The sequence below is a fragment of the Nuphar pumila genome, chromosome 13 (genome assembly GCF_984573655.1).
Source record: "Nuphar pumila chromosome 13, dmNupPumi1.hap1.1, whole genome shotgun sequence".
Classification (NCBI taxonomy): Eukaryota; Viridiplantae; Streptophyta; class Magnoliopsida; order Nymphaeales; family Nymphaeaceae; genus Nuphar; species Nuphar pumila.
In genome coordinates this window covers 4145400-4158137 of record NC_143261.1, presented here as the reverse complement: position 1 = coordinate 4158137, position 12738 = coordinate 4145400, and the positions used below count along the sequence as shown (strand labels likewise).

The 12738-nt window shown below is 44.9% G+C and overlaps 1 protein-coding gene across 1 annotated transcript; it reads right to left on the bottom strand.

Annotated features, from left to right (window-relative positions):
- Window positions 1-8172: 8172 nt before the first annotated feature.
- Window positions 8173-12369, bottom strand: LOC149817569 (uncharacterized). Its single transcript, XM_089985448.1, has 2 exons — window positions 9633-12369; window positions 8173-8583 (listed from the first exon to the last, which is right to left on the bottom strand). Exons 1-2 carry the CDS (start codon window positions 12367-12369, stop codon window positions 8192-8194), a joined length of 3129 nt encoding a protein of 1042 aa, XP_089841574.1. The 3' UTR covers window positions 8173-8191.
- Between the last annotated feature and the right edge of the window lie 369 nt (window positions 12370-12738).

The window sequence follows — 12738 nt, the reverse complement described above, 5'->3', positions numbered from 1 at the left end:
TGGAGGTCTACTAGTATATATGATGATACTAAGTTGTCTTGTTTTTATTTTAAAATTTTCATATTCATAGAGATGTACAAGTGAATGCTATAGTACATGAGGATTCAACCGTGATTTTGCTGTAGATTAGGTTAATTTGAATTGTATCTGAGTTTTTGTGATTTTGGTTTGTATATGTTTTGATATTTATTTAATTGAGTACAATATTTTTAAAATAATTATTGTAATTTTTCTTTTACCTTGACAAATCCAAAGACTCAGAGTTGGTTTATGTTTTTTGTTGTGTTTAAAAAATATAAAGTTTTAGTAAAATTTCCAGTCTCTAAATTTTTGAAGCATTAAAGTAAGGGCAAAGATGAACTAGATCCAATTGAACACTTGACAGCAAATTACGTGTTTACTTTCTTTGTAATTGGTTTCAGGTTGCTAAAGTAGTGGATTACTGCACCTTAGATGGTAGGCTCAGTTAGCTGAAAGCATCTATCATCCTTTTCTATGTCAAATATAGCAATGTTTGATTGTACTTTATCATAAAGGTTAACATATAAGATCTTGGTCCCATCACTACAAGAAACTTGTGGATTAGCGACGACCTAAATTCATCGTTAATCTGTCGCTAAACAACTTAGCGTCAAATAAGAGACGGATAGCTTCTATCATGATTTTTTTGTCGCTAAAGTAGCGACAAAACTTATTTGTCGCTAAAGTAGCGACAAAACTTATTTGTCGCTACTTTCGTCGCTAATTTGCGATGGATTAGTGACAAAAATGATCCGTCGCGAGTCTGTCACTATTTTAAATTAGAGATAGATAATATCCGTCACTAATCCATCGCTAAATAAAAAAAAATTTAAAAAATTGCTCCCTGTCATGCGATATTCCGGCAGCAATAGGCCGGACTAGGACCGATTCGTCAGCGGCGGCGGAGGAAAAAGATGACCCACCATTGGATCCCAGCAAGCCGTACTCCCTCAACCCCAAGATCTGGACTCGCAGAGGTCAGAATGGATCGCCCGCCACCCGCATTTCCCCAATTTTGTCTCCCCCGGCAAGGCCCGAGTCCTTCTCGTCACCGGTTCATCGTCGAAGGCATGCAAAAACCCGATGGGCGACCATTACCTTCTGAAATCGATCAAGAACAAAATCGATTACTGCCACCTCCATGGCATCGAGATCTTCTACAACATGGCCCTCCTCGACGCCGAGATGGCCGGCTTTTAGGTGAAGCTCTCGTTGATTCGGAAGCTCCTCCTCTCGCACCTGGAGGTCGAATTCCTCTGGTGGATGGACAACGACGCCATGTTTACTGACATGGTCTTCGAGCTCCCCTGGGATCGCTACAAAAACTCCAATTTGTTGATGCACGGGTGGAACGAGATGATCTACGATCAGAAGAACTGGATCAGATTAAACACTGGTAGCATCCTCTTGCGGAATTGCCAGTGGTCGCTTGACCTCCTCGACGCCTGGGCTTCGATGGGGCCGAAGGGGAAGATCAGGACGGAGGCAGAAAAATTGCTCACAAGAACGCTTGTTTGGGAACAGTTTAAATCTCACATCAGTTTAAATTTTGAACGGGGGAGAGGGAAAATTTCGCGCCTTAGAAGGGACGGTTTAAATTGAAAAGTAGCGACAGATTAGCAACATAAAAATTTCCTCACTAATTTCGTCGCTAATTAGCAACATTTTTTTGTAGTGTTAGTGACAGATTTGGCGACGACCTACTTCCGTCGTAACTCCATTGCAAATTTACATGACCAGTTAGCCACGAAATATTTATGTCGCTAACGTCATCGTTACGTAGTGACGGAAAAACCTATGTCGCCAAATCCATCGCTAAATGCCGCAGGTATTGTAACAAAGATCTGACGTCGCTAAGCTATCGTTATTTAGCGACGGATTTGGTGACGAAAGTTTTTTCGTCGTTATTTTCGTAAATATTACGGATTTTAGCGACAAATTTGTATATATAAAGATTTTATAATATAAAGGTATATTAATAACTTCATTAACGGGGATTGGGGATAATGACGGGGTGGGGGCAAGAGTAAGTCCATCCCCGCCTTCATTCCCAAACAGGTTTTAATTTTCACTTTCATTCTCAATTCATTCTCCATTTTATGTCCCTCATCCCCAGTCCAAACAAAGTGGGTTCAAATGAATCCCTATTTTTTTCCCATCCACTGCCATCCACATGCGATTAATAGCATGGCAAAACAAACTATGTTGGTGGAAAAAATTCTTTCATGATCAGTGATGTCTCCCCGTCATCTCTGGTAGGAGAAACTCATGAATGTCACCAAGTTGATGAGATGTTACAAGTTCGAATGCATCCCTTGTCATGAAATTAAAGTAAAGTGAGCTTCCTGCCCGCAAGTGTGACTGGTATTTTAGGTCAATGAACTCGCTAAGCTGAGCGCACTATTTAAAAAAAAAAAAAAAAGGTCAAAGGACGTTAGGTTGGGAAAGTCATGGGGTAGTCAAAGCAAAAAGCTGAGAAGGATGTTTATGAGCTTCTGTTTTGCCTCCTTCAAGTGGGACCGTTGGGGTTGATCTACCAAATGAGCTACATTTTGTTGGACGTGAAAACAATGAGACAGGACCATACAGAAATTGGTTCCTTGCATGACATTCAGAAAGTACCAAATGTTTCGAGTCCGCTTTCTTCTATAAAGCAACGCCCCAATGCTTTATAGTGTGAAACTTGTACATGCTGGGGAACCAAGTGAAAACAGAAATTAATATTAAAATTTGAGAATAATCCTTACTTTGCATAAGGCATCCACCACCCTTCTTTCTCTCTCTCCCTCTGCAAATTTATGCCTATCACCGAATCCTAACATTTTAAAAAGAAAAAAGAAAAAGAAGAAGACGAAGAAAATGAGAAAAATTAGTGTTCTCAAATGAGAGAGTGTCACTGAAAGCTTCTTAGGTAGGTGGAAATCTCGCTTATCGAAAATGCGACGCTTTCGAAACTTAATTAATGAGAATTCAATCTATTCACGCTTTTTTTATGCTTTTCACACACTTTATCTATTCTTTTTATATGTCTTCTCACTCTGTTTTTCAAGTTTTTTATGTGTTTTCTCTCACACTTTTATGTGGTTTCTCTAAATTGGCAGTCGTCTTTTTTAGATTTTGTTAAAAATGTATTTCTTACACTAAAAAATCCTGAAATTTAAGATTTGTCACTTTTATTTTAGTTTTATTTGTATTCCATTTTTATTCTCATTCAATTATTATATTGTTTTTTACTTATTTCTTGCTTCCCGCTTCTTATACATTTTAAAATGCATTGATTCTCGCTTCTGCTTTCCATATCGTTTCTGGCTTCGGTTTCCTAGTTTGGCAACCTTGGTCCAAACTATAGATAGGGCTGTCAAGGGGTTGGATATTCAACCCATTTGGATTTATCCATATCCAACTAGATAACCAATTGTTGGATACGGGTACGGGTACGGGTATGGGTTCGTGTTCGAGTAGTCCTGTCATGTATAAGAGATAGGACACATATATGTAAGCCATGACCTTCTTATAACCCAACACCTTGTCGGGTTGGCTAAGATGAGGTGAGATTTGTTCTACTCACAAAAGAGTATGATCAATCGGAAAGAAAAAAACAACAAGAGAGAATCATATATGAACCAATCATATCATCTGGAATCTTATAAAACATGGCAGGATCCACCTTTTTGTGGTTGTCAACATTCTTCAAAAAGAGTACAGTGAAGTCTTATAAAACTTAATTTATCGGCCATGTATTTATCCAGAGAATTTAAAACTTTTTTAAATTTTAAAACATCATTGGATTAAATTCATTAAAGGAAATAAAAAATAGTATAAACATTTGAAAATCTAAAGAATTTCTTTCCTAAACTAAAAACCAATATACTAATACTACCCCGACTTTCTACGGATCCAATGTCTGAGGGGGTCACATCATATCCAGGTCTGGAGCTATATATATACCATGCGTTTAAATTGGATCTGAATCTGTAACCCCCTTCGAGATCGGATCAAGATTCAGGTTAGCCAGATGTGACCCATTTGCAACACTACCTAGAGGTGCAAACAGGATGGTTCAGCTTTTAATTCTATTAAAGTGCTGGTTGAATATGCAACCTCTTCATTTATGTGTTATGAAAAATACCCCCTTAAATTATGAGAAAATAGGTAATCAAATCAAGAACCTACTCTGATTTGGTGATGCTATAGTATGATTTTCGGTATGGAAATTTAATTGAATTTATTCCCCATAAAACAAAGCATCTTTGAATCTTAACGGGTCTGGAATCGAGTAAAAAAAGCAATGTTGTCAGTATTGGAATCGGACCCGTATCGTTTGGCCAATGATTTGGGTGAATCGGCCGATACCGATTCTCGAGTGAATTGTTCTGAATCGGCCAAAAAAAACAATTAAAAATATTACGCGTGTCAATCAGAACGTTACAAATGTTAAAGCCATTAAAGTAATATAAAAATTTGATTTTAAGCTATTTTTATTTATTAAAAAATTTAGCATCTAATCAGGTCAGTATGGTATCGATTTTCTGGCGATACATGTATTGGCCGATAAGCACCGATACTGACAACAACGAAAAAAAGGATAATTGCAAGTTTGCAACCAAGTAACTGTGAACAACCATCACCAACCGAGGAGGGGGCTACGCTTGTCTGGTAAGAGCTGTTAGTATGTCACCTTGTGTTGGGGACGTTGCAAGTTCAAAACCCAATGGTACACTTGTATAAACTCCTGCGGCATAGCAAACTTTAACTTTGCTTTTCCAGATTAAAAAGAAAAGGAAGTCATTCACACCCACGCTGTTTATGACTTATATTGAATATGAAACGTTAGGAATTCTTTTAGGTTAAAGTTTGAACAAGTTACTGTGCATAGGATGTCGGAAAGGACGAAGTCATAAACAAATGAAATTTGTTCACATAAACTGTTGATGTTCCAACCCAGACCCAACATACAGGTCATGCCTGAAAAACATGATTGAAGTACCAACAGTGTAACAGTTGGGTTAGGGATGGCAGTGGGGCGGGGCGGGGGACAAGGTCTCCACCCCCGCCCCGCCTCAAGATTTTATCCTCCAGCCCCGCCCCGCTTCCCTGGCGGGGATGGATTTTATCCTCCACCCCCGCCCCGCTTCCCTGGCGGGGATGGATTTTATCCTCAACCCCCGCCTTCATCCCCGTTTCATGTCCTCCATCGCCGGTTCAAACAGGGATGAGGCGGGGCGGGGGACAAGGTCTCCACCCCCGCCCCGCCTCAAGATTATAACCTCCAGCCCCGCCCCGCCCCGCTTCCCTGGCGGGGATGGATTTTATCCTCCACCCCCGCCCCGCTTCCCTGGCGGGGATGGATTTTATCCTCAACCCCCGCCTTCATCCCCGTTTCATGTTCTCCATCCCCGGTTCAAACAGGGATGAGGCAGGGCGGGGGACAAGGTCTCCACCCCCACCCCGCCTCAAGATTTTATCCTCCAGCCCCGCCCCGCTTCCCTGGCGGGGACGGATTTTATCCTCCACCCCCGCCTTCATCCCCGTTTCATGTCCTCCATCCCCGGTTCAAACAGGGATGAGGCGGGGCGGGGCGGGGCGGGGATATTGTGGGGAAAAGTGGTCGGGGCGGGGATGAGGCGGGGATCGGGGCAGGGACGGGGCAGGGCGGGGAAAAGTGCACGTCCATCCCCGCCTCCACCCCCGGACGGGGATGGATTTTAACCTTCATCCCCGCCTCCAACCTCGTTTCATACCCTTCATCCCCGGTCCAAACGGGGCGAGGCGGGGCCCCGCTTTCCCCCGGTCCACCGCCATCCCTAAGTTCGTTTCGACATATGGAGGGTCATGCCTGAAAAAAAAGAGAGAGATGAGTTTGACAAATGTAGTCAACTCTCTCTCTCTCTCTCTCTCTCTCTCTCTCTCTATATATATATATATATATATATATATATATATATATATATATATATATATATATATATATATATATATATAAAAGGAAATGAAAACATCTTTAATGGAAAACACTTCCAAACTTCTCTAATAGGCGTTTTATTGGATTTTTGTTGTTTTCTTCAAAATTCTGACCATACATATATGTGATCTTTATGATTGTTTTTATAAGAATCAGTTCTTGAAGCATTTGATTGGGATGCATGGATGGATTTTTATAATTCAAAATCAACGGCATACAATTTTCATAAATTTTTTAGGATCAAAATACCATTTTTTCTATTCAAAATTCATGATCAAGTGTTGGTTTAAAATAAATCAATCTGTATGGTCAGAATTTTGAAAAAAAAAATACCAAAAAAAAATCATTGGGGAGGGTTTCCATTCCCCCACATATATAAGTTGGTTGCTTGCAGGAGGAGGGATAGGTGTGAGGGGGAGAGAGGAGAGCATGCAGCCTCGGCGTGATAGGGGAGGAGAGGAAGGAAAGAGATGGAGGAGAGAGCAAAAATGGGGGCGGAAGGGTAAACAATGCTAAAATTTGGGGTTTAAGTAGGGTTATTGATGGCTGTTAGATTTAAATAAGATCCAATGGCCAGCTTAATCGAGTTTTTGTTGAGTAGCTAACGATTGAACAACCACCAACCTCTCTCTCTCTCTCTCTCTCTCTATATATATATATATATATATATATATATATATATATATATGATTATCATGTCCTCTTTTTTGTTAGGTCACCGTTAGAACCATCCAAGAATCATAGTTTAAAGTGTTTTATGCTTATCTTAAGCATTACATGTGTTTGTTATTGTTTACTCAATAGAGAATATGTATTTGATTAATCATGTATATTTTAAAGAGGTAAAAAAAAATCAACGGGTAACAATGTAGTAAATTTTTATAATAAAATATTTACATTTACATCAAATAAATTTAAAAAGAAAGCTTGTTTTTTAATAAATAAGTAATAATAAGCACATTTAACGGTTTAGATTGAGCATAAACACTTAAAATTGTTTGAATTGAGATAGAGTATATCAACTTCCTTGCTCTAATATTTACATTTTTAAAAAACACTAAGAATAATGATGCAGGAGCAGAGCAAAAGACCTATGTCCATAAATATTCATTTGGATTCAATTTAGTTTAGAGTTTTTATTTGGGCTTTTTAAAAATTAGATCCGTTATCTAATGGATTCATTTGAATCCAAAATAGACTTAGGGTTTATCATGTTCCTGATAAAGAAAAAGTGCCGAATGCATTTATGAAGTCAAATTGATCATATAAATTTTACGGATATGAATGTCTACCCTAGAGTGATGTACTGTCGAATGCAGCCACCATCTTTGAAGGTGAGATCTTTTTTTGACAGAGAAAGCTGTGGTTAGACAGACCCCTACCAGTTACACAGCTGTATACCACTGGGATTCGAAATTGCAACATCCCAACACAAGGTGACATGCACTAACTGCTCCTGCCAAACAATCAGAGCTCCACTGTGTAAGACTAGGTGATATGTCAAAACACAAAGTCTTTATGTTTGGAAATCACCACCGTTCATAGTCTTGATCTCCGTGTAAGCATTACATCAGCACTTTTTGTGGGCCCCACTGTTACTACAATGAATGGCAGTGATGAAGGCCGTGGACGGCAGTGATTTCAGAACACAAAATTTGTGTTCTCACAACTCACCTGATCTGACCTCGTCCTCAATGAGGATGTGCTTTGGGTAGTGGAAAATGTGTTTGCCTGTCTCAAATTTCCATCCTTTGCTGATGGAAAAACTAGAGCCATGCTGCCATCTCTGCTTGCTTAAATAAATCAAGCAAGGACAACAATGCAATTTCCAGAAGCAAGGTAGGCAGAGTTTACTATCTTTCTCTATCAAAAAGAAGTAAAAGAGCATATGGAGCACTAAACTTGAAAGTCTTGGGTTCGAATCCCACCGGGAGCTATCCCCCTACTTTTCTTGATCAGTGAACATTTGGAAGAAAAGATAAACTATCATTAATTTAACTCAAATAGTTACTAAAAATTCTCACAATACAATGGGAGTAACATATCAAGACCAAAAAGCCTATACACATTCTCTTAGACTGATCAAAAGGAAAAAAAAAGGGTAAGAAAACAAGAATAACTTCACATGAAAAAAAAAAACAAAAGAAAAAAATCCCAAGCCCTGGAGAATCCACAATCCAATTGCCCATATATTTCAACACTAAACATTTATTTTACAGAACGGCCATCACCGATGCCGCCATTGACACTAACATCACAACCATTTGCTACCTTCCGCTTTGGCTTTGCTTCTTGCAACATGGATACGACATCGCGCATCGATGGCCGGTCGGCAGGGGATCGCGATGTGCATAACAATGCCACTCTTAGGACCAACATCATTTCTTCACGCACAGAATCGCACTCGGCCCCCGCTTTCTTGTCCAGCACCTCCAACACTCCCTCTTTGGTCCTGATCTTTTCTCGCACCCAATCAACGATGCTGTTCCCATCGCCAAACTCGGCATCCACAGTCTTCCTTCCACTTATGATCTCCATTAGAATCACCCCAAAGCTGTAGATGTCACTTTTCTCATCTACTTGCAGTGTGTACGCATACTCTGCAACACAAAGTATCAGCTCATTTTGTTAAGGGTTTTTTGTTGCGCAAAGTTGGACCCATAATTGGCTCGAGCCAACTAACGGTCTGGCTCGAACATAGTGTCTCTGATCTGGTGCAATGTGATTGCACAAAACAATGTACTGCCTTTTCTCTTTGAGGAACACCTGTCCTGGGCCTAAGAACCCGAGGTCAAATCAAGTGATACGTCAAAACACAAATTTGTTACGAAAACAATGTGGCCCACCAGAAAAGCTGACGTCATTATCACACAAAGACGAAGGCTATGGACAGTGATGATTTCAAAGCACAGAAAATTTGTGTTGTGAGTCCTGTGACATATCACCTGATCTGATCTCCAAAAGAATCGACTGGTTCTTGCATTGAACCGGCAAGGTGTCATTGGAGGAGATGTGGCAGTACATTTTTTGGTGCTATGACATTGCACCCTATCCGTGGTAATCCTAAACGAAGACGGCAGCATTATTCATTCTACGTGACACAGATGACACACATGGAGAGCAGTTACCATCATATTGTATATCAAGTTATATTCCATCATCTCTCTTGAAGGTATACGTGGGGCCCACTTTAAATGAATATCGCGGTTTCCAAGAGAGATGTGCGGTGGGGATTGAATATAACCAGCATCATTTGTATCCAAATATGAATGTAACTGCTCGGTGCCCAGGTGGGGTCGCCTTGTTCTAAATTCAGTGGGACCCAGAGAGATCACGAGCGAGACTTTTGTCTCCCTTGACTTTATAATTGGACTCATGTGAACCACACACCCACACTACTACTACAGAGTACAGACCAAATCTGGGTCTATAGGACGGTATACAGCACGTTCCTCGTCGCAGACGATCAGGGACAGCGTCCCCTATCTGAGCTCCTTGGGACCCACTGAAACCATAACCACTTACCAGTACTTGTTTCTCCCGTTTTTGGTTTGAACGCAGTTGACCTCAATAGGACTCGGTGAGACCAAAACCAAACTTGGCCCGTCTCCAACACGCGCAATTAAACCTAAAGAAGAAGCAAGCATACCGGGCGCGATGTAGCCGTAGGACCCGGCGATGACGGACATGGACCTATCGGACTCGTCCAGCAGCTTGGCCACCCCAAAGTCCGCGACCCGGGCTTCCATGTCCGCATCCAGTAGGATGTTGCTCGGCTTCAGATCCCGATGTACGATCAACGGCTGGCAATCGTGGTGCAGATACTTGATCCCCTCCGCCACGCCCACCGCGATCTTGTACCGCGTCACCCAGTCGCCCGCGGGTGCCGCACCGTCCTTCTTTGGATCGCCGTCGTCGTCTGCCAGATCCAATGGCGCGGACGACGTCTCTCCGTCCTTCTTCCCGTGCAACCAATCGTCGAGGTTGCCGTTTGGCATGTATTCGTATAGCAGCAGCGTCGTATCGTCGTTGTTGCAGCACCCCAGGAGGCGGACGATGTTCCGGTGCCTCACCCTCCCGAGAACCTCCACCTCAGCCAGAACGCCACCAACTCCACCGGGGGATTTGGCCATTCTCCCCTTACTCGGCTTCCCCCAGAGCTTCTTCACGGCGATGACCTCTCCGCTCGGTATGGTTGCCCGGAATACGGTGCCCGCCGAACCCATTCCGACAATGTTCTCACCGGAATTTAAGCACCGAAGCACCGCATCCACCGTGAAGTTCAGCCTCTGGAAGGCAGTCATGGTCCAGGGCCCCATCTTCACCTCCCGCTTATAGTTTCGGCCGATTCCGTACACGAAGAAACTCCTGTGAAGCACCCGGCCACCGACCACCAGCGCGAACATCCCAGCGGCGAAAGCCACGGCGAGAATCCACACCAGCGGCCCAGCGGTCTTCTTCTCCCGGCGCTGCCTCGAGGGATTCTCTGACGGAACCTCGGCGGGCTCCGGGCATGGCCGAAGGAGGACACCGCCGCACAGACCCGGATTCCCAACGAACGACGATGGGTGGAGCTGCTGGAAGATCGGCCCCGACGAGGGCACCCTGCCGGAGAGCGAGTTGTACGAGACGTTGAAGCTCTCGAGCGTGCTGCAGTTCACAAACAGCTCCGGGATCATGCCGGAGAGCGAGTTCTGCGACAGATCGATCTCGGTGATCGCAGGAAGCGTGGCTAGTTCCTGCGGGATTCGGCCGGAGAGTGAGTTCTTGCTGAACTGAACGGTCACCAGCTTCTCGCAGTTTCCGATGTCTTCCGGTATGCTTCCGGCTAGACGATTCCCCTCGAGTTCGATCTTGTAAACGCTGCGGCACCCGTCGTGAAACTCGGGGATTCTTCCCTTCAGATCGCAGTAACTCGCCGAGAATATCTGGAGAGTCGGGAACTCCCAAATTCGATCCGGAATGACCGAATCGAATGGGTTTCTCGATATGTTCAGGAACTGCAGTCTCGGCGCCCGACTTAGATCGTCGGGAATACTCCCGGAGAAATTGTTCCCACTCAGATCGACGTACGTCAGGTTGGGCAAGAACCCGAACCCGTGCGGGATCTCGCCGGACAGTCGGTTGTCCTCAGCCCGGAATCGCCAAAGCGTGGTGCAATTCGCGAGAGAATCTGGAATCGGACCGGTGAGGAGGTTGGAAAAGAGAATCAGCCGGTACAGTCTCTGTCCGGTACAGAGAGTATCGGGAATCGGACCGGTGAGGAAGTTCGACGAGACGTCGAGCTTCAGGAGCCGCCCGTTGATCCCGAGTCCCGGAGGGATCCGCCCCGTGAGCGAGTTGTTCCACAGGAGGAGCGCTTCCAGATTTGGCATGTCCGAAACGTTAACCGGTACGCTTCCCCCGAGTCGGTTGCCCATGAGGTTCAGGAAAGTCAGGTTCTTCAGGAGCGAAATTCCGGGAGGTATCTCCCCGGAGAGCCGGTTGTCCGAGAGGTCGAGAACGGTGAGCGACGAGAGCCGGGCGACTTCCGGCGCGATGACGCCAGTAAAACGGTTCGTGAAGAGGAACAGCGAGTCGAGACGAGTGAGGTTCGTTATCTCGGGCGGGAGCGTCCCGGACAGGCTGGCGGACGAGACGTCGAGGTAGGTCAGGGCGGTCAGCGAGCCGAGCTCGCGAGGGAGGCCGCCGGAGTATGCGTTGTAGCCGATCTCGAGGTGCTCGAGCTGGGTGAGGTTGCCGAGCTGGGGCGGCAGGGCCCCCCCTAGTAGGTTCCCGGCGAGGTTGACGAATCGGAGCAACGGAAAACCGCCGTAGATCGCCGGAATACCGCCCGTGAAGTAGCTGCCCCCGAGGTTGAGGTGCTGGATCAGAGGGGGCAGCCGGGAGGGTAGCGGGCCGGTGAAGCTGTTGCTGAAGGCGGAGAAATGAAACAGCGAAAGGAGGCTATCGAAACCGGGGGGGAAGGTGGCGTTGAAGTTGTTGCGGCTGATATCCGCGGTTCTCAAGGCGGGTAGCCGGAAGACGGCCGGCTGTAGCGGGCCCTCGAAGGCGTTGTTGCTGAGGTTCAGGTGACGGAGCTGCGTCAGGAGGTGGATATTTGGCGGGATTGTGCCGGAGAGGTTCCGGTGGGAGAGGTCCAGGGCTATGACGTGGAATGTACGGGGGTGGCAGGTGATGCCGGACCAGTTGCACCATGATGGTCTGGGATAGGCGGTGCTGATGTTGTTGTTGGTGGTGATGTTCCAATCGTGAAGGGTATTGGAGGGGTCAGAGAGGGAGGTTTTCAGGGAGAGGAGGGAAAGGAGGGTTGGGGGGATGGTGCTGGATAAGGTGAAGGGTGTGAGGAGGAGGAGCAGGAGCAGAAGGGTGGTCTGGAAAAGCATGGTGAGTGGCTAGAGAGTGAGGGAGGGAGCGGCATTGGGTTGTGGATTTAAGGGGTGAGGGTTGGTGCCTTTTGAGAGTGCTTGGAGCAGAGGGTTCATGATGATGACTGCTGTGGGAGCAGTAGACTTCTGTAGGTAGGTAGAGGCAAAATTTGCTTCCTTCCCTTCTTCTTTACTCCTTTTACACACATGCTCTCTCTCTCTCTCTCTCTCTCTCTCTCTCTCTCTACTGTGGAATAGTGAAAACTGCCCATGAGAGATGGCTTTTGAGCCAATTAAGGGGCGATTTGATCTTTCTGCTACTGTTACCGTTTGCTTTAGCTGCTTTTCTTAGCAAGTTAATGTTGATATTTAAGTAACTTTATTTCT

Coding starts and splice junctions, on each gene's coding strand:
- LOC149817569 (XM_089985448.1), bottom strand. CDS start 12,369: ATGCTTTTCCAGACCACCCTTCTGCTCCTGCTCCTCCTCCTCACACCC. Junction 8,584..9,632: donor CTACGGCTACATCGCGCCCG/GTATGCTTGCTT, acceptor TTTGTGTTGCAG/AGTATGCGTACACACTGCAA.